The sequence below is a fragment of the Polistes fuscatus genome, unplaced genomic scaffold, assembly GCF_010416935.1.
Source record: "Polistes fuscatus isolate 324 unplaced genomic scaffold, CU_Pfus_HIC Scaffold25, whole genome shotgun sequence".
Classification (NCBI taxonomy): Eukaryota; Metazoa; Arthropoda; class Insecta; order Hymenoptera; family Vespidae; genus Polistes; species Polistes fuscatus.
This window is the reverse complement of record NW_025113102.1, coordinates 1,584,984-1,607,133: the sequence shown is the minus strand read 5'-3', so window position 1 is coordinate 1,607,133 and position 22,150 is coordinate 1,584,984. Positions and strand designations below refer to the sequence as shown.

Sequence of the window (22,150 nt, the reverse complement as noted above, 5' to 3'; positions counted from 1 at the left end):
AAAAGATACAAAAATTAGAATGCTAAAAAATTTGTTAAATTCCATTTGCACGGATTCTGCCCAAAAAAAAATCATTTAACTGCATATCCGTATAATGATCGTCTAATTAATAATTTCTCAAACTTTCCGCTCTTTTTCTCTTAATGTTATCCTAAATTGACATAACAGATCGAATTCTCGTACATAACAACTTTCTTTGTCCATTAAAACAAACGAATAAAATAATTTTAATATTCTTTTTTCTTTTTGTTTTTTTTTTTCTTTTTCTTTTTTTTTTCAGAAAGCTTCTCTTTGTAAATTAATAAATATTTAAAGAATATTTTGTACAAACTTAACGATTAAGCAAATATTAAATAAATGATATTTAGCGAGGATAAAATGGCAACCGCTAAGTCGCATTGCACAGTCGGCTTGATAAAATGATTGACCGTAATGAAAGAGATGATATGTATTATATTTTAGATAAAGAAAATTTGCAGTAATTGCTAAGAAAAATATTCTTACGAGCTTAGATAAAACATGGTTTTAAGAAATGTCATGGCTCTTGCCATTTGCTCTTTCGATATATAAGATTTTATCAAATGCTATAGTTAACGTACCATAATAGTACAAAGTTTCTTTTTTTTATTAGTTTTTAATATCTTTAATTATTATGCTGTTTAGTGCTTCACAGTGACAAAAATGTTCTAAACTCTCAGTTGAAAGTGTAATACCATTTCTGATATTTAAAATACTTTTTTTTTTATAGATAAGAATATATAAAAACAAATAAAGTGGGAACAATTTACTATTTTACATATATATATATATACGTAAAATAGTAGTAGCGTATTTTTTTTTCAATCCCGAAGTCTTATTAATTATTATTATTATTATTCTATTTATCGAACTATCTCTTTTTTTATTTGTGTTATTATAAAAATGAATAAATATAGAAATTTATAATAAATTGAAAAAAGTAAGGAAACAACACGATGATTGAGTAAGATTAATCTCTTTATGATAAAACATGTATGTTTATGATTTGAAAATAAAAGAAAATGCAAATTTGTTTCTTTTTTTCGTCTTACGGTAAATTACTATAAAACTATCTACGTTCGTATGAATAATGTCGTTGATGTGAAATAGTATCTCTCTTTAAATCAATAACATCAGATCATAATAAACATGGCTTAATTTAACTATTTATGTATCAGTCTCAAAAGTAGATCGAGTGGAAGTCAATCAATGTACAATTTAGGATCAGATTGGCCAGTACTTTCTTTCCAAAATATTTTTCAACTGTCGATGTTTTTAACGCATACATCTTATTGTTCTTACAATAAAAGTTACGCAGTCAATTAACTGTCTTATTATATTTTTCAACCGATTAATGCAACGGAATATTCCTCGTATTTATTTTGTTTTATTTTAGATCTCTTTATCTTATTTATACTCCGAGAGACCTTCAACAACAAGCTTAAAGTTTCGTCGAACGTTTAACTTGTTCGTCATATCTTCACATTTTTAAAAAAGTAACATAAATACGGATCGTATATCTAAGTATACGATCAAGAAAGAATATTAAAAAGGAAGAATATTTTGATATTCATTGTTTTGAAATAGTCGTAGCTTGTAAAACTGGTAGTATGGAATTCTGGCAGCAATCCAAAGCTTGATCATCAATTTGGCTCTACCATAAGTTATCACGATAGAACAAGTATAACGAGAACTGTTATTCTTTGGCTCTTAAAATTTCTAACAAAAGATATATATATATATATAGTATGTACTAGCAATCGTCGATTTAAATTCGAACATCCCCATTTTGCTTGGAGTTGTAACTCATTTCTTACATACGTTATATACTTGTTATTTTCTTGTACAATATTATGCCAGCCACTGATCAATTAAGCTCTACAGATTTTTTCTAAAAAAACTTTTGACTAGAGGCTACATCATAGAATGGAAATTTCCTCGGAGTCTTTAGTTTTAGTTGGCATCATAGATACCATTTCTTCCGTTTGAACGTTTCCCGCATTACCATTCTTACTGAGTTGCCTCGTCGAGGTCACCATTCCTGGCAGAAGGTTGACGTATTTGTGCATAGTGTCTTTTTGTTGCTTGTTGGAATTCTGACGAGAAACTACGAGCCCTCTTACACTTCGTTCAAAACTTAATAACGGACTTGTACTGTCTTGGCCAGAAACACCTCGATTCGTACAGAAACCTACATTTTGATTGTCATCGTGAGAATCTATTTCGAATAAAGATGAATTCGTCCTATTCGGTGACGATATTGTATCCGAGAGTTGTGTAGGCGATTGTTGGTTCTGTGACCATGGCAAGGAACATTTTCTCACGCTATCCGTTATATGCATCTCCATTTGTCCGGTATGTTCCAATTGAACACTAGCGAGAGGTACATCCAAGCAAGGAGATAAAATTCGTGGATTCGTTGCTAAGAACTCTACTATTTCCGGTGCTGATGGTCTATCGTTCTGATTTACGGACCAGCAAGAATACATTAAATTTTCTCTGTCGATAAAAAAAGAAAAAACAACGTTGACGAATATGTTATTATTTTTCTTTTTCAATTTGTAATAAATAATACTTACAGTGGTGCTTTAACACCTTTAGGAACAATAAGACAATTGCCAACTTTTACGTGAGCTAGTACCTCATTATTGCTCATCCCTTGGAAAGGAAAGCTGCCAAAAGTAATAATTTCGTACAGCAAAACACCATACGACCATACATCGGAAGCAGCACTAAATAAACCTAGACCTAAAGACTCCGGTGCCATCCATCGAACTGGTAGCATACCTGCTTGGCATTAGAAACGATTTATGATTAAATCATTCAAAAATAGATTGCAGATCTAGAGTGTTCCAAGATTCTTTTAATGACAAATACCTTTTCTATTAAATCTATAATAATCGTTCTCGTACATCGGCCTGGTCATACCAAAATCACCGAGTTTAACAACTCGTTGAGCATTTATCAGGCAATTACGAGAAGCAACATCTCTGAAAAAAAAAAGAAACAAATTTCGATTAATCACGATAAATATAATTTTACAAATTATTCTATAGCATGTAATCGATAAATTAAATTTACCTATGGACATATTTTAATTGTGCTAAATAACTCAAAGCTCTGGCAACATCCAAGGCCATAGCTGTTAATTTTTTATTAGAGATCTCATCGGAATCTTCGTAACTTTGATCATTTACCAAATGTCTTCTTGCGAGTAGATAAGTTTTCAAATCACCATAGAGCATAAATTCCATAACCGTAAGAACCGGTTCGCATTTTAAACAAACGCCGAGTAGCTTGATAATATTTGTATGCTCGAACCTTTTCATTACTTCAAATTCACTCAAAAAGTCGGATTTTTCGTCGATCGTACTTCCAACTTTTAAGGTCTTCACCGCAACAGCTAACCAACCTTTTTCAGGGAAAAATGCTTCACCACCGTATACTGTGCCAAAAGCACCTTCTCCGATTTTTCTGTTGATTACTACTCTATCACGCGGTATTTCCCATTTATCTAGGCTCGATGTGTCCAATTTAGAAAAGTCAATACCCAAAGATTTCATATATTTTTCATGAATGCGAACTTTCTCGTCGTACCTGGAACGAAGAACGAAAATAATATATTAATTTAACTATAAAAAAAGATCAAAGACAATAATAATGTAGTTAGAAATTTGACGTACTTTCTCTTGACAATAAAAAAGCCAGTGATTAGGACTATTCCAAGAAGACCAAAACCAATAATATTGACGATCACGATAGCCACTTCACAAGAAACGTCTAAAAGTTCAGCAAGTCCACTGAAAACGCATTTAGGTGGGGGCTCCGAGCCATCGTCGGGCATAGTTTTGGATAGCCATACGAATGCAGAAATATTTAAATCCAATCTTCCACCTATCACTTCGTTTACCGTTTCCGATATGTTAGGATAAAATTTTCCAGTAACGTGTGTTTCATTATTAACATTTTGCACGACGTTAATGACGGAGAATCTCGATGGTCCGCCAACGAATTTGATTCGACCAGAAACCTATAAAACTATGCGATAGAAATAATCCTCATCCGCGTTGTAATATTACGATATACTACGAACCCCATAAAAATCGGTAGCACCGATAATGGTAGTCAAGCGATTGACGGTCTGCTCGCTGTGTAGGTCGAATACGTAGCTTTGATTTTCTTTGAGTAGACGATCTATGGCGTAGGCATAAGTCCACATGGCATCATAGGTATATCCAGCATAATTGGACGGTATTAGATTTCGCGATTTGCACATACGTTCATAACGATCGCGCCATTCCCGTACCGTTATACCTTCCTGCATGATTTCATCATCCGGTGCAAAGTACGCATGCGACAAACTAAGATGACCATTTATTGCTTTTGTCATCTCAATCGTAGTACATGGAACCTGCTCGCCTTGTTCATTATATTGATCCGTATCATACCATCGCGATCGAAGCCATAAAGGCAAGAACCAAACGTATCCCTAAAACGAACAAAATGAATCCGATAAAAAGATCAGTTCTTTATATACGAAGGATATAATTTTAGATTTGAAGCAATAGAAGCCTTACTTGGACAGCCGTCATTTCCAATTTGTATGCTTCACACATGACTTGTCGTGCAACTTTATCGTACACGTCGGCAATAATTATCTTTGCTCGTTTCTGCTTTAAATCTTGAAGACTCTGAAAGAGAACGTATAAGAAAAATATAACAAACTTGCATACGCGAGTGGTAATTAATTTTTTAAAAAAAACCTTAAGTAATTACAACACGCGCACATACCTTTGTTATTATGTCGGGATCCCATTCTCGTGGAAACTTTGCATTTGCTACAAACGTAATACCATTATCGCGTAGCATGTCCTGCATATAGGATATGTATTCCGTATACTTTTGTCCATCTTCGGTCAAAGACGCGACTCGATGCCAACCTAACTGTTGAAGTAGATACAGATACACGTATTTGTACTGTCTATTTTCACCAATCGTTCTAAAGAAGTAAGGATATCTAGTTCGATCGTTGAAACTGGATCCCTCGGCACTGTAACTGATGATCACGGATTTATAATGTCTTGCCACGCCGACAAGTGGTTCGACAGTTTCGGAACAAGCTGGTCCAAGAACACCGACGAGCTTTTCATAAAAATTGTGAACGATGTAATCGATGAAAGATTTCATTACCACGTCGGTCTTACATTGGCCATCGCTCGCCAATAGTGTCAGGTTGTAGTCCCTCAAAATACTATTGTTCACGTTTATTGCATCTTTCGCCATTTTTCCAGCAATTACAATAGATTTAGCAGTGTAGGATGTACCGCTCATCGGGAATATTCCACCGATATAAAGAATGTTCTTATCGGCATTTTTCGGCATCCAATGGGTCATCGCATGATTTAAATTGTCCACAAGCCAACTACAGGCAATTTTAGCTTCGTCCACGTTTTCCGAATATTTGTTGTACCGATCTATCAGATTTTCGTACATCTCCGAAGTGAATTGAACGCGATTGATGCTCTCGAAAGCAAACTTAGCCGCAAATTCCAATCCTTTCCAGACAACTTTGACCAGTCTTTTCGATTCGTATTCGCAACCAACCTGAGAACTATTCGTACCGCAACGTGGAAAATTGATGCTCACGAAATCCTTCGCGTTGGGTATTACGGTACTCGGTGTCCAGTGTACGATGACCAGTGATTTTTGTCTAATTGGGAGAGAAAATAAATATTACACGCGTTAAGTGAGATCAAAATCGTGATATTAAAATAATCAAATATAAGATATGATACCTGTTATCCATCCAAGTGTATTCCTCGATTAAATTTTCCGTCAGTTCTTTCAGGTGGGATCCAACCCAAGCTACTTTGACGTAAAGATTTAAACTATCGATATCCTCTTTAACGAAAGACGTTATGTCGAGATGACCAGCCAATAGTAGAGCACAAGGTTGAGCCTGTTTGCCGATTGCTTGACATTGCCGAGGAATGTACATACCGTTCTGACAAAATGACGTCTCGCAGTAATACCTTTTCGTACTCGGATTCATCGTAAAGTTTTTAATTCGAAGTAGAGTCGATTCGGAAACATCAAAACGTGCTGCACTTTCTCGATTGGTAAATGAGACCCAACTATCATCCATTCTGTATAATTTCTCAGGTATGAACCAACTAAAATGTCCCGGTGGTGCAATCGCTCCGCATTCTTTCACCTCGTATTTGTTCAGCAACGGCATCGTATCTTCCTGCGGTAATATCCATACCTCCATATTTACCATTGTGTCGGGAGGCCTTTCGTAATTAAAATAAAACAAATCAATTTCGTCTCCTTTTTTTATTTTTTCTTTTTTTCTAGAATCGATAAAATACAGTAGACTCCCTTATAACGTGGTTTTTATTCATTTGTATTAGAAAAAAATCGCATTCTATGACAATGTTCATCTTGAAACACGCGAATTTTGTAGTTTGTATTCTTTTATTTTCCTCGTAATAATTAACATTTTTTTGTCATGAAAAAGCATATGTATCAGATATAAATGTTAAGAAAATTCTGTTATCCTTGACAACATAATGATAGAAAAAAACAATTATGACCAAAAGAAATCGATAGCGATGAAGAACACTGTAATGATCAATTAAAGCAAATTTAATTTTCAAACGCGGGGAATTCCTGTAATTTACTATGTAGCGCGCTGTAAGGATTCACATTATACGGGAATCTACTGTATACGAATCTGTAATCATTTGTATGCATTTGTATGCACTTACACTCTTCTATGCTCGAAAGTCAAAGTATCGGACAATCGTTCGTAAACGTGATGGATATTAAAATCATCGTCCTTCTCCACGATCATAACATTTTTATAACCCAGAACCTCCTCCAAAAAGATCTTCGTAACGTGAGTGACCAATCTCTGAGTGATCCTCCGGGAAACTTCAAATCGCAAGTTAATGGTGTCACCTTCGAAGACGACCAATCGTTTCGGATTAACTTCTGTGAACAAAAAATATATCGAAATAAACGATTAAAATTGTTTCCATCGTAAAAAGTATGCTTTCGTAGAACGATATACGTACCTTCTAACTTCGTAAGACAACGATTAGATTCGATGATTTCGATAAAGACCACTACCAACAGAAAGATCAAAATTCTCCACAATCCCATCTTGACTCACGTTTCCTATAACAAGTGATTTTTGTTGTTTTGTTATCAAACATAATTACATACACCGTTTAAATACTTAGTAATATGTAATCTCGTTTTCAATTAAACTATCGGGATATCGATAAAATTCTATATTTACACTTAGTTGGAACGCGTGCTTTTGCGTTTTTTTTTTTTTTTTTTTTTTACGGGACGATAAACGATAAATTTAAATAGTTCGCAAAAAGGAACCTTAAGATTATTTATAATTGCAGAGAGATAACTCCGCTAATTATTTTAATGATATGACGAAAACGAGTCATACGTACGATTGCGCGATACATGTATATACACGTGCACGTTCATCGATACCGTTACCCTTCTGGTGCATACGTACGTGAGTACGTGCATGATTGCGTACGTGTGTGAACGCTTATATGCGCCTTCAGTATAATACTACAAAATAGACTCGAGCTCTGGGAACAAGCTTAATTGACCGAACGACTGGAGTAACTATATGTTCGTAGATAGTTGAGTTATTAGACCGTTTAAAGATGCAATAACAAATTAGAATGAATATCGACAACGTTAGAATAGTTGTGTTTTTTTTTTTTTATACATCGAGTTTTTATACATTCGGTGACATTTCTAGCCATAGGATACTTCCAACAAAAATATAAATCGAGTTTGATTTAAATAATATGCGTAAATTACGATGTAAATCAATTTGAAATCATAGACTGTATTCTACAATTGTAGAAGAATTGATTTTCTTGTTAAAACAGATCTATCGTATCATAGTCTTTAACCAAAGCTGCAAACTATTAACACAATGCTACAAACATGCCATGAAATTTACGATTCCGTAGCAATGAATTTCAATATAACGAACATTATATACTCGATATATAACTCGAGGTCAAAAGGCTAGGGCTGAACATCGAGGCAGACACCGAGACTTCCTGGCGCCAGCCCGACCATCGTCGTAGTCGTCGTCTCGCCGAATCGAATTCGATCGAAACTTTTTTCTCCTAATATACATAAAGAATATATATATATATTCTTTTTTTACAACAAAATATCATTTGGAAATATGAATTTGCAATTATGTAAAAGAGAGAGAGAGAAAAAAAAAAGTGAAAGAACGTCTGTGATTTCAAATACTTATGATGAGTTCTTATTTCGAATCTTGACATTTGATTATTTTTTTGTCTTCTCCCGTTAAAGATAATTCACCGAACGAAAATATATTTGTTGTAAAATTAAATAATATCAATGACGTGGGTCGATATATCTTGGAAAATAACGATTATACAGGATTATCGTGTTTATTTGGATAGAAGATTAAATTGAATGAAACGTGTAGACAGCACTTATAGTAATAAAGTAAAAAGCTTAGACGAGATACTTTCTCGTTCGTACGTATGACGAACCACGATGACGCATGATGTAATAATGTCTCTCTCCTTTTAATAAATAGTCAAGAGTTTTCTTTACCAACAGGACCTCTATATTGTTTATACAGGTGTGACACATTAATGTGTTATAGGATTGGGGAACTTTACATATTCAAAACGGTTCATAGTAATATTGTTGCTTAGAGAAGATGATGATAAAAGAGTGACATGACTAGAAACAACATGAGAAACACCGATGAACGGCCGCGTGCTGCTATTCTGGGACGGTCGACGGCATTGCGACGATGCCTTGACTTTTCACCGTTCCCTTATAATAGTCGTCGTTGTCGCTTCACATAGAAACGATTTTGCTTTCACCGGCTTCTTCTTTTTCTTCTTCATCTTAAATCACCTTCTTTTTTTTTTTGTTCCTTTAATAACGGATTAGTTTGGAATAAAAAAAGTATTGACGCGTGCATACACGTGTCGATAATTACGACGATAAATTTTATATCGAAAGGTTGAAGAACATTCATTTCGTCGTTTATTTTTTATTGCAATTATTTATGTCACAAGATAAGTCATCATTTTAATTGAGATATTTCATTTTATCGTTTATTTTATATTTACAATTATTAATATTATCGAATGATAGAATAAATTTCTTCAATTTTTCGAATTAATACCGACATAATTAACCAACACAATATAGATAAGTATCACAGTAGTCAAGGTCTGCGTTATATACTAGAATTTAGATGGACGTAGATAAAAAGTTTCTTTTATCTTTCGTATTATCTTTCCTAGACGAGAATAATATTATCAACGAGCCTATTTTTCATGATAATTGAACAATTCATACTGGACGATTACTAACATCGATGTCAGAAATCCGAAAAAAACAGTCTTATTTTAAGCAAAGAATATATGCAAAACAACATTGATTCTAACACACGGTTGAAAATTATGTGTTGAAAAGCATACGTTCTACTTGTGCGTCAGTGTGAACGTACAAGGTTACGGCTACGAGAAAACATAGTTTGTTTAGTTTTCGTCTTACTGAATATCGTGATAAGCTTTCTCCCTTATTCATTAAATCACTAGACATTTTGATTTCCATGTATTCTTTCAATCTATTCACAGCTAGTAATAGTGATGTGTTCTCGAAACGAATACATATACACGTGTCATTTGTGTGTGACGCGTATATGAGTTCATCGGCCAGATTGATGTTTTACGAAAAACACATATGCGCCAAGGATTAATATTTTCTATTTTATTTTATTTTATTTCATTTTATTCTACGGAATAAATTCCCTATTAATAGAGAATTTGTAAAAGAGGTCAGATAAAAATAGAGATAGTTACGGATAATTTAGACAACGTTTGATGATATAAACTGATTAAACAAATCTACACGCTAATGAAAATAATGAACATTTAGAGATATTCTATTAATACAGTTTTAAAGTAGTCATAGAAAGTGTGATAGGTTTCGATCAGAATTAAGTGATCTATCCGGTAATTACGAAGAAATTTTTTCCCCGACCCAGTATACTGCCAATAAGAAATGTCTCATAACTAGCAAGTGTGGGTATGGGTGTTAGAATTTTCATTCTTGTTGCATCATATGAAGACTATTACGAAGTAAATAAATGCGAATAGCAGGCTATCGTCCGAGGGTCTCTTCTATTCGACACACTTCTCTAAAGTGGGCGACACGAATGACGTTGGTAAGAAAATAAAGATAAAGAGAAACTTTATCAAGCATGATCGCAAATGTAAAACGATTGCAATTTAGTCATTTTGTCGAGGCGATTAAGTGCCCCAACCTATGACCCCTCTTATCACGAATGAATAAAACATTATAAAGCACGAAGAATGTCCTTTGTAAATAAATAAATTGAACTCTTACCGATGTGATTCGAACTCTCGTCCATTATCCACATTGCAAATACGTAAATATGAAACAACACACGTTATATGTATGAATAAGACTTAATAAGTACATTCTTTCGCACACTTTTAAAACAACACCAAGTACCATATTAAATATAATCAACTTATTTTTCACATGATTTTGAAATAAACAAATTTATTAGGAAATAAAATAAATTACAAAAAATGAAACACTTTTCGGAACAACTTAATAGATCGTATTATAAAACAAACTCGAAATAAAAAGAAAGTAGATATTTTTTTTTTATTATTAACATTGCACAATCACACCTATGTAATAATAAATAATTAAATAATTAATCGTCATCGTTAATAGCGTCGAATTTTCATAAATAATTTAACTGTAGCGTCGTTGGATCGTAAAATAAAAATACATGTAACTATAATTTTGATTTTATGATTATACGAATGAGATTAATGGTAAGAGGTCGTCGTAAAAATAAAATATGCAAGGCAATACATATATATGTATGCTTGTATGCAGTATATATACATATATACATACATTATAATAGCATCACGATTCGCAGAAATGATGCAGTTTTGCACGAACCACCAGTAGGCGCGTATCATTTGATTACTTTCCATTAAAAACAACAAGATGAGAGAGAAAAAAATAATAAAAATAGACGTCGTCTATTTTTTTAATTTTTTTTTTTTTTTTAAAAAGAACAGTTATTATAAAAATTTGTCTCGTCGCTGATAACAAACAATATGCTTCAAGGTACAATGACGCCCAGTAGTATCGAGAATAGCTATCTCATATATTATATATATAAGCTTTCCGATCGTCGTATTTTCGAACACGTATCGAGCTATCATCATCAAGGACGATTTGAAAATGTTTGTTCTCTACATAAGCGAATATACCTATTTTCGAATAGGCTCTCTCTCTTTCGAAAAAAAAATGTATATTAATAACCGCGAACTTTATGACATATGAAATTTTATAACATATGAAAATATCTTGTATCTCTTAATTTACATGAATTTTTATCATTGCGTAAATGCAAAAAAGATTTATGTCTACACAAAAATATCGACTGCTCGTTCAACTTTGATATTGATTGACGTCACAATGACACTACCAGTTTACCACATCGAAATCGTCGTCGTCTACTCCGATCAAATGTGATAAACAACAATTATCGTCGTATACGAGCAGTAAAGCGCAGACTAGGACCATCGTCGTTTCATATTAACGTTTATAATTTGAATTCTTTTCGTATTCCGATTTTTTCTTTATTTTTTCTTTTTTTTTCTACAACGAGAAAACTATCGCAATATCAGTAAATTTCGCTACTGCGTGCAGTAACGATGCATTCGTTTTACGGGAACTCTTAATTATTGTTCGCATCGATTATTTAACGTCGTCTTTTATATTACGTAATCAATGAAGATCCAAGAATTTTATTGTAAAAAGGAAAAAAAAAAATAACGAATAAACGAGAAGAATTGCTTCTTCTTTCCCCTAGATAAGAGCCCATAATCGAATCTAAAGATTTATGAACGTATTCAAGCCAAGCTAGTTTTACGGTCATTGTAATCCTATACTCTTTCATCCTTCCTTGTTATGTAAAAAAAAAAAAATTTATAATTTATAACGTACACTGACGTAAATAACGTAACGTTATTTGCGTATGTTACGAGAAACGCGATACTTATTAAAAAAGGGGGGGGGGGAAATTCAAAGAAAAACACATAATACATTGTATCGATTATGACGATAATCGAGTCTTTTTCTCGTCGTCATCGATGTAAAATTATGATTACTGTACAAACTTGCCATTTTCTAGATGTCGCAAAAAAGTGTTTGTTTTTGTCGACTAGTTAGAAACATATTAACCACATGCAACTTTCCGAGTCGTTAAGAAGGTGGCAACATAACGCGTATACGCACACACACACACACACACATACATACATTATCGATAACACGAGATTCACAGCGCGCTGTTTAAACACGTCGAAGACTATAGAAGAGATAAAACCTCTCACTCAAGGCCAAGGTGTATCGATTCAATACGAGTCTCTCTTAATCGCGGAAAACAACACACACATCGGCACGAACTATAAGCGAACTATAAGCCAAGAGAATCTCGTCTTGGGTAGGTCATGGGTTACGACGATGAACCACCATATCCTCTACAAGCTTGCATGCAAACGTGTTTACGCGGATTTATAAACATATTCCACCGCTTAACTCGTAGTCCGCGAAAGAAAATCTTACTAATTTCATTCGTAACGTGTTTAGAGGAAATATTTAGAGACCATGACTAAACAATATCGCAAATATTGTTCACGTTCAATAGCCTAACTTGTTTAGCACTTAACTGCCACGCGAAAAAAATGAGTAAACAACTTATGGTGGTACCACGCCTTTGATCATTTAAATTATATACATATGGGGTTCATATAAATTTAACCCTTAACGGTCCAATAAGCGGCATGGTATACTTTAACTTATTTAGTAGAATCTACAGTATCAAGCAGTGTCAAGGACAAGCTCGGTCAATCGACAAGGAAGGAAGGAAGGAAGGAAGGATAGAAGTACCGGCAATAGTAGCGTTGGTGGTGGGTGGAAAAGGCATCGACCTCTTACAATTCATCTCGCTTGCTCGAATAATCCCACTCATCGCCGTGGAATGCATCGCACATTGCATTGAAAACGTAAGATGGAAAAAGATCACCCTCGAAACATAAACTGCAAATATATTATGCATATACAGTAAGACCTCTTTTTGTGCGGTCCTTTTTTATACGATTTTATTTTTGTGCGATTTTATTTTTGTGCGATTTGTTTTGTGCGATTTATTTTTATGCGGTATCTAAATCTCAGCAGCGTTGCTACCAGTTTTATGTTTTCTTTCAATGTACATATACATGTGTGGACGAACTGATTACATGGTCTCCTTGACGACGATGTATCCGGACTTCGCAACGCTGTTCATCTGATTTAAACAATCTCCTAACAATTATTTAATTTGATTGAAAGCATTTTCACATCTATATTTCGCAAATAATTGATGTATTTTCTAAGTGCGACTTTTTTTTATGCGGTCCCTATCCACCGCACAAAAAGAGGTTTTACTGTATATCGTACAAAGTTGTTTATAATATGTAAGTATTTATAAAATTACCGAATATTTTTTTGTACGATTTCTTTTATGCGGTCCCTATCCACCGCACAAAAAGAGCTTTTACTGTATATATTGTTTTTTACTGTATATATTGTTTTGGCTTATCGTCTCATTTCTCGCGTGCATTCGTTTAAAAAAAGTAACATATCTATATTAAATAAATTACACGTATTAACAATTTGCAACAATGTTTTAAACCAGAAAGTATTCACACGTAACGTACAGGTAGAAGATATCGATTTATTTTTTACAAAATACACAACACAATCTCGCTCAGGAAATATATATGCATAATATACGGTAATATGGTAGTACACACACACATACACACATACAATAAAGAAACAAAATATCGTGCTTCGAAACCTGTTTCTTTGTCTTTATCGATTCTTCTTTATATTTCGATATTATCACTAAAAGTACTGTATCAGCAAGCTCAAAGCTAAAGAAACACATCAAATCTACATCATCGATCTTCTTTGGTAGGGTCAAACGCCTACTTCCACCTTCTCGAGGCAAGTAACTTTACTTTGTCGTTTGAACATGAACGAGCAAATCGGATACACCGACGTGTAGAATACAGACTCGAACTCTTTATCTTTTTCAGCGTCATCCTCCGGCTATGATCCGCCTTCTTCATTATAGTGATTCATCGTAAAGCAGTGCCCCGTTGTTTTTCTCTCACTTCTGGTCGTAGTTACAGGTGTGGTAGTAAACAATAAAACACCAATGTGGTAATAAAAAGAAAGCGATCGAAAAATAACACGCACATAAGGTTACTAAGTGTGTGTGTGTGTGTGTGTGTGTATAAAAATATATGTAGGTACGTTGGCTCGACTTTGAACAAAGAAATAAAAAAAAAGATAGATGTGTATTCCCCGTTATCGTCGTTCTTTTTCCATTTCTCTTTCTCTCTCTCTCCCCCCCCTCCACTTCTGCTCGACATCTCACATTTTTTATTGCGAACGGAAGGAAAGAGAAGATATATATATATATATGCGCGATAAAAACTATAATATTGTTGATCGATCGTCGAAGAACGACGAACTGGATAAATCAATGACGTAACACGCGTGTTTTCTAACCGATCTATCGTATCTAATATCATATTTTATTAACTATTTTAACTCTAAACCTACCACGAACGATCAAATTGACGGTAATTCGTATAAAAATGTGATCTCATTTGTAAGAATTGTATAAATTGTAAAAAAAAATACCCGTGAAAACGTGTCGTAAAATATAGAATATTATTATTCGTTTGTAAATAAAAGTAAAATATATATTGTTCCCTATCCAATTGGCTATAATCTCATTCTATATTAAGACCAATGTTGTTTTTTAAAGGCGTTCATTTGAATCCCGCTCACGGTAGGAGTACACAGGTATACGCAAAGTGTCCGGTAAGGTTTAGTATCAAAATACGATTTCAATTCGAACGTCGAATCTTGCATCACGCAGTTTCCACATGAAACTCTTCAAAATTCTTAGGGATTAATTCGAGTAAACGAGCTACGCAATATCATTTCTAAATTACAACGAAGACACGCAATAAAATGAAATTACGTTAGATATTGATATACTATACATTCAGGTGTTTATACCTTACATTTAATATATCTATTCATACGTATAAATGCATAGTACCGTTGACGGCCAACGTGCTATTTATTTGTGATACAAAAATAAAGATTAAAGAGAGAGAGAGAGAGAGAGAAAAAAAAAGTAAAAAAGGAAGATAGTTTACTATTACTTTCAATAGTATCGCTAGTATAAACAGCTGATTGCCACGGTCAGCCTTGTTTTTTATTACTCTTTTATTTTCTTTTATTTTCCTACGTCAGAACGGTTGTGTCGTTTGCGATCTTAACTTGATGCCATTGATGGAACGAACATCGTCATCGTCGGGTCCTCCTCCTCCTCTAGCTAGCAACGTGACGATGAGAAGACAAACTCTGTTGAGAAGACGCAATAAGGTATATCACCTCCCACGAGAGAGGATTTTCACGTCACGAGTATCTCTATACGATCTAGGTAGATATTTTCGTCATCTTCACGCGTACGGTAATATACTTCTGTATATACGCATACGACATATATACGTAAACAAATGCAACATATTACATATGTCTCTCTGTATAGGATATGTTTCTTTTACGTTAGTCCGTTATGTTAATATAGGGTAACTGAATTGTAACTAATGTAATGACGTATATGTGAATTTACGTCAAAATAACGCCCATCAATCGTCGTTAGCAAACGTCCATTACGCTCATTTCAATTTCTAATTTATAACCATTCGACGGGATAAAAATCGATTCGTTGAAAAAAGAAAAAAAAGTATATAGTTTATTTTAGAAATATATTATCGAATTTCTTTTTCTTTTTTTTTACTTTTTTTCGCAAAATAACAAAAAAATATGTCATTTATTATCGCGAATTCATGAATGATTAAAAAACGAAGGACGACGTAGAAGAGAAGCGCACGCGCGTCTTATTTACTATGCGTCGATAAATATAGAATATACCGTGAGATAATGCATATCAATTTTATTCACCTTCGATCGTGTGATTTTGCGCAGGTAAACGCGTCTAAAGTTACTAAATAATATTATAAAATGCAAACGTTTCGAGAATCATTCCTAATTTTTTTTTTCCCCGTTTGAACGAGTGATAAATGATTGAGAGTGATGGTACTAATTTAAAAGTTCGAAGAAAAAACAGAAGCATGGATAGTATATACTTCTATATATATGTATACATATGTATGAAGTTATACAAGAGAAAAAGAGAGGGAAAGAGAAATGACGAAGCGACATGTTTGAAAAAAAGAAAATAGAAAAATTCGCGTTCCTACCCACCCACGTCAATTATTAACAGCAAGTTTATACGCCGCCATTCCAAAGATCCGTTACTCGCGCGTGCCATGGTCACTTGGCTTCCATCTCAACTTCCTCTTCCCTTTCTTCTCAGCTTAAAAGCAAAGCTTGAAGAGTGTGCTCTCTCTCTCTCTTTCTATTATACGATGATTAGGAAGAGTAATACAAAAAAGTTTTAAATTTACGTATATTAGAATAATGCATTCGAATCAACTAATTTGTTCAATTATCAAACATCTTATGTTAGAAGAAAAATCTTTGTCTTCTTTTACTTCTCTCTCTCTCTCTATTTTCTTGTCTGTATAAAATCTAGATCATCGAACGAGTTTACTCGCAATACGATATATATATACATGTAGATATTATACTTAAGATAAAGCCAAACTAACGGACGTAGTTTACCTTTAGAAGATGAATAATAATCCGTTCGAACGAAATTACATATATTTTCATTTTCAATTTGTGATTTTGCGCTTTTAACGCACGGACACCTACGGTAATCGCGATAATCTTATCTAGAGGTCGTTAAATATATCACGCATAGCGAATAAAAAACAAATAATATATTGATAGTGAGAGTGGGAAAGAGAAAAGTATATATCTGCATATGAATATACATATATAATAGGAAAGAAATTTCATCGAAACAATTTTGTTTGTAGCTTCGAAACAAGCTCTCGACGACGAAGCTACAAAACAATATTGTTTAATATACATATATAATAGGAAAGAAATTTCATCGGTACGCAGAGAGATGACTATGACTATAACTATGACTATGACTATGACGACGAAGCTACAAAACAATTTTGTTTGTAGCTTCGAAACAAGCTTTCGACGACGAAGCTACAAAACAATTTTGTTTAATATACATATATAATAGGAAAGAAATTTCATTGGTACGCAGAGAAATGACCATGACTATGACTATGACTATGACTATGACTATGACGATGACAACAACGAAGCTAGAAAACAATTTTGTTTGTAGCTTCGAAACAAGCTTTCGACGATGAAGCTACAAAACAATTTTGTTTAATATACATATATAATAGGAAAGAAATTTCATCGGTACGCAGAGAGATGACTATGACTATAACTATGACTATGACTATGACGACGAAGCTACAAAACAATTTTGTTTGTAGCTTCGAAACAAGCTCTCGACGACGAAGCTACAAAACAATTTTGTTTAATATACATATATAATAGGAAAGAAATTTCATTGGTACACACAGAGATGACTACGACTATGACTATGACTATGACAACGACGACGAAGCTACAAAACAATTTTGTTTGTAGTTTCGAAACAAGCTTTCGACGACGAAGCTACAAAACAATTTTGTTTAATATATATATATAATAGGAAAGAAATTTCATCGGTACGCAGAGAGATGACTATGACTATAACTATGACTATGACGATGACAAAGACAACGACGAAGAAGCTACAAAACAATTTTGTTTGTAGTTTCGAAACAAGCTTTCGACGGCGAAGCTACAAAACAATTTTGTTTAATATACATATATAATAGGAAAGAAATTTCATCGGTACGCAGAGAGATGACTATGACTATGACGACGAAGCTACAAAACAATTTTGTTTGTAGCTTCGAAACAAGCTCTCGACGACGAAGCTACAAAACAATTTTGTTTAATATACATAATAGGAAAGAAATTTCATCGGTACGCAGAGAGATGACTATGACTATAACTATGACTATGACTATGACGACGAAGCTACAAAACAATTTTGTTTAATATACATATATAATAGGAAAGAAATTTCATCGGTACGCAGAGAGATGACTATGACTATGACTATAACTATGACTATGACTATGACGACGAAGCTACAAAACAATTTTGTTTGTAGCTTCGAAACAAGCTCTCGACGACGAAGCTACAAAACAATTTTGTTTAATATACATATATAATAGGAAAGAAATTTCATCGGTACGCAGAGAGATGACTATGACTATAACTATGACTATGACTATGAAGACGAAGCTACAAAACAATTTTGTTTGTAGCTTCGAAACAAGCTTTCGACAACGAAGCTACAAAACAATTTTGTTTAATATATATATAATAGGAAAGAAATTTCATCAGTACGCAGAGAGATGACTATGACTATAACTATGACTATGACTATGACGACGAAGCTAGAAAACAATTTTGTTTGTAGCTTCGAAACAAGCTTTCGACGACGAAGCTACAAAACAATTTTGTTTAATATACATATATAATAGGAAAGAAATTTCATCGGTACGCAGAGAGATGACTATGACTATAACTATGACTATGACAACGACGACGAAGCTACAAAACAATTTTGTTTGTCCCAATGAATGCAGCGATACGCGTTCGAAAAAAATACGTGTATATACGTTATAAGTACCCTCCTCCTACATTCGAGAGCAATGTGAGTCACTCGATAGCGTTTTACAGCCATTCCAGATCCGATTTTATCTTCTCGTACGATGTGTCGTCGAGAACGTTGGTGTTGTCGACGACAAAGACGACGACAACCAACATCATCGACGACGACCAACATCGACGACAAATCGACCTAATGCATCTATGTATTTGTTTCTTTACGCGACGCGACGTGGCATCATACGATGGAAGACCTCGAGAAAAACAAGTGGTATTTCTCTCTCTCTTTCTCTCGTTCTTTCTCCTAACACTTGTGAATGGACCGTTGGCCTTTCGAGGTCAAACTAGTCTACGAAAGCCTCCCGATGCTATCTCTCCGTCGGTATTAAAAAATACGTTTCGTTAGAAAATTTAGTCGGTCGATCTATCGATGAAATACTATTTTCCCTAACGTAAACGCGCGCACGTACGAAAATAATACCTACGAACCAGATAGATTTGCGTAGAAATGACACGCACGCAAAACTAATGCCAAGTCGAGACACCGATTTACGAGCGAACGACCCTTCTTCTTCCTTCTTCTTCTTCTATTACTATTATCTACCTACTTTCTAACGATCGTTTCGTTATATTCTACGCAACATCTTTTTCATCGAACCGCGCAATCAAATTTGTTTTTTTTTTTAAATGTAATCGCGTACGTTGCCCATATATTTTTATCAAGCTGGATAAATTGTTCGAACGTATCGAATTAACGTTTAAATAAGTCATTGAATATTTGACTGTTCTATTGTATAATATATAATATTATAATTAAAAATATATTAATTAAAATATATTATATAAAATATAATATATATTATATATATAAAATTAAAATATATTATAATAAAAAATATATTATTAATATATAATATTATACAATAGAATTATTATTATATTATATTATTATATTATATTTAATTTAAAAAAAATTTTTTTTTTTTAATTATTATTATATTATTATTACATTATATTATTATAATATTTGTAATTGATTATCGTTATTCTCCCTTTTTTCTTTCTTTAATGTAAATACAGAAGAGAAGAAAGTAACTTCGTCTCTCCGTAGAGAAATACAAGCGTGTGACGTTTAAAAAGGTAATACAAGAATAATTAATTTTGTTGATTAATTTCATTCATTTAACGAAACGGAACCATCGAATGGATAACAATATAACGCGTAAATAACAACGTACGTCACTCTCGAGAGAAATACCAAGTATCGAAATTCTATTTTCGAAGTAAGCCCGTGATTTTGCACGCGAGTCCTACCACAGAAGACGCCTTTTATCGAGAATCTATCTATGTATGCGTGTATTTGCGCACGCCCGTAATTATCTACGCACGTATGTAAAGTATAATGTATGTATATACCTATCGTTTTATCTAGAAACGTAAGTTCACGCTCGACTTAATCTTGTTTCTCTCTTCATCGTGCATCAAAATCATTCCTCTTACGATGACGATCGCAGAGTTGCTAATTTCTTATTTTTTTTTTTTTTTGTAAAAACACGATCGATGCCACGCTGATCAAATTTGTTTCGAGCGCCGAAAACAAACGTACGACGATTAATCGATATCTTTTACGATTAAAATGTACTATTATTATTATTATTGATTGATTGCTTGCTTGCTTGCTTGCTTGCTTGCTTGCTGTTGTTTTTCTCTTCGTATTAAAACATAAGATTTGTTTACTGGAATGAAACGAATGGAAGAAAAATATGTAGACGATAAACTCGAACTTGAGAGGGAAGAAACGACAAATGTGGCAGAATGCAGTTTTAATTAAATTTTTCAAGTTTCATATAATTCTTTGTAAAGATAATCGATAATTTTCTTCGAGACGATCAAGTGAAAAAGAACAAAAAAAAAATTCATAAATTATAAAAGCCAAGAAGAGAGCTTTCTTTACGTTTCTTTGTCACGAAATTGTGTGTCAACATTTTTATCAAAACCATAGGAATAATACGACTCGATAAGATCGATGTATTTCTACAAACTCGATTATACAATGTACAGAAAAAAAAATCTTCCTTTCGATTAATCGAATTAACGAATACATTTTTGAACATGGTAAACATTGATTAGCATAATACATACTCGATACTATTCCCAGTAGTTGTTTATGGCAATTCATCCAGCGAATCGCGAACTCGGTGTTCGCTCGATGTCACCAAAAATCCGAGAAAATCTTTTGGCATTGCGTCACCGCGTTATAAGTCAACGCAAATGTGTATATTTAGTTCAATGAGAAAAGTTTATTTGTCGCGATAACGATATATTCTTTCTCACTTTACGCACTTCGCACACGATTAAAGTAACTGGCATCTCACAGCCGTCGTTGTCCTCGTTTGAAAAACACTATTATAATTTTTTCTTCAAATATATATATATAATTACATTAATCAACAACTATCGTTAATTCTACGCGTTATCGTAAATGGCAAATTTCATTCTTTCGCAAATTTCTCTCATAATTTTTTCGGAGGAAAAATAACGCACTCGAGGAAAAGAAAAAAGAAATATCGTGAAAGAACGTTGGGGTTGAGGGGGGGTGGGTGGGTGTTGGGATAAAGAAAAATTTTCCTACGAGAACGAGCTGAATCGCGCAACTGTCTGCGCTATACTGACAACTGGGTGCGCTTCATAATAAAAGCTGGCGCCTCCTCGATCTCTTCGTAACATTCGTGCGCAGTCGCATGATCGTGTCTATATGTTACGCCGGATTTCACGGACTCCTTCTTATCGCCTAAATTAGAAAGAACTTCATGATTTTTCCACTAACATTAACGATACCCATATACACAAACATACACACGATGATCTTTCGTAAAAAGATTCGTAAATGAAATTAATTGTATTATTTTCCTATATATTTATATATTAAATAAAAATTATTAAATATATAAATATATATTATTATTATTATTTTATTATTTTATTATTTTTTTTATTTTTATTTTTTATTTTTTATTAATTTTATATATACAAATACGTATACGTAAATCTGTCGTCTGTTACAACATTACGAATAAAATAAATGGAAATATCGAATTCTCACGCGATTGATCATTGCCCTTTGCATTTATCAATTCTCGTTCGAAATATAATACAAAACAAGGAAGTCGTTATATTTAATTCTATTAAGAAATATTCATTATAGAGATAAGAAAAAATAGAAATGGTT

At 33.4% G+C, this 22,150-nt stretch overlaps 1 protein-coding gene across 2 annotated transcripts; it reads right to left on the bottom strand.

The window, feature by feature from the left end:
* Window positions 1-977: 977 nt before the first annotated feature.
* On the bottom strand, window positions 978-21,583 carry LOC122518514 (receptor-type guanylate cyclase gcy-4-like). Of its 2 annotated transcripts, none has more exons than XM_043637486.1 (12): window positions 21,064-21,583; window positions 7,098-7,200; window positions 6,789-7,014; window positions 5,814-6,311; window positions 4,810-5,728; window positions 4,596-4,709; window positions 4,112-4,507; window positions 3,702-4,048; window positions 3,100-3,615; window positions 2,896-3,008; window positions 2,598-2,808; window positions 978-2,517 (listed from the first exon to the last, which is right to left on the bottom strand). In XM_043637486.1, the coding sequence occupies exons 2-12, from the start codon at window positions 7,183-7,185 to the stop codon at window positions 1,938-1,940; spliced, it is 4,008 nt and encodes a 1,335-aa protein (XP_043493421.1). In that variant the 5' UTR covers window positions 7,186-7,200; window positions 21,064-21,583; the 3' UTR covers window positions 978-1,937. The 2 variants fall into 2 exon arrangements, with proteins under 2 accessions (XP_043493421.1, XP_043493422.1); XM_043637487.1 differs by having other exon boundaries at window positions 2,598-2,805.
* Window positions 21,584-22,150: the final 567 nt, after the last annotated feature.

Coding starts and splice junctions, on each gene's coding strand:
- LOC122518514 (XM_043637486.1), bottom strand. CDS start 7,185: ATGGGATTGTGGAGAATTTTGATCTTTCTGTTGGTAGTGGTCTTTATC. Junction 4,049..4,111: donor GTGCTACCGATTTTTATGGG/GTTCGTAGTATA, acceptor ATAGTTTTATAG/GTTTCTGGTCGAATCAAATT. Junction 3,616..3,701: donor TTTTTTATTGTCAAGAGAAA/GTACGTCAAATT, acceptor TCTTCGTTCCAG/GTACGACGAGAAAGTTCGCA.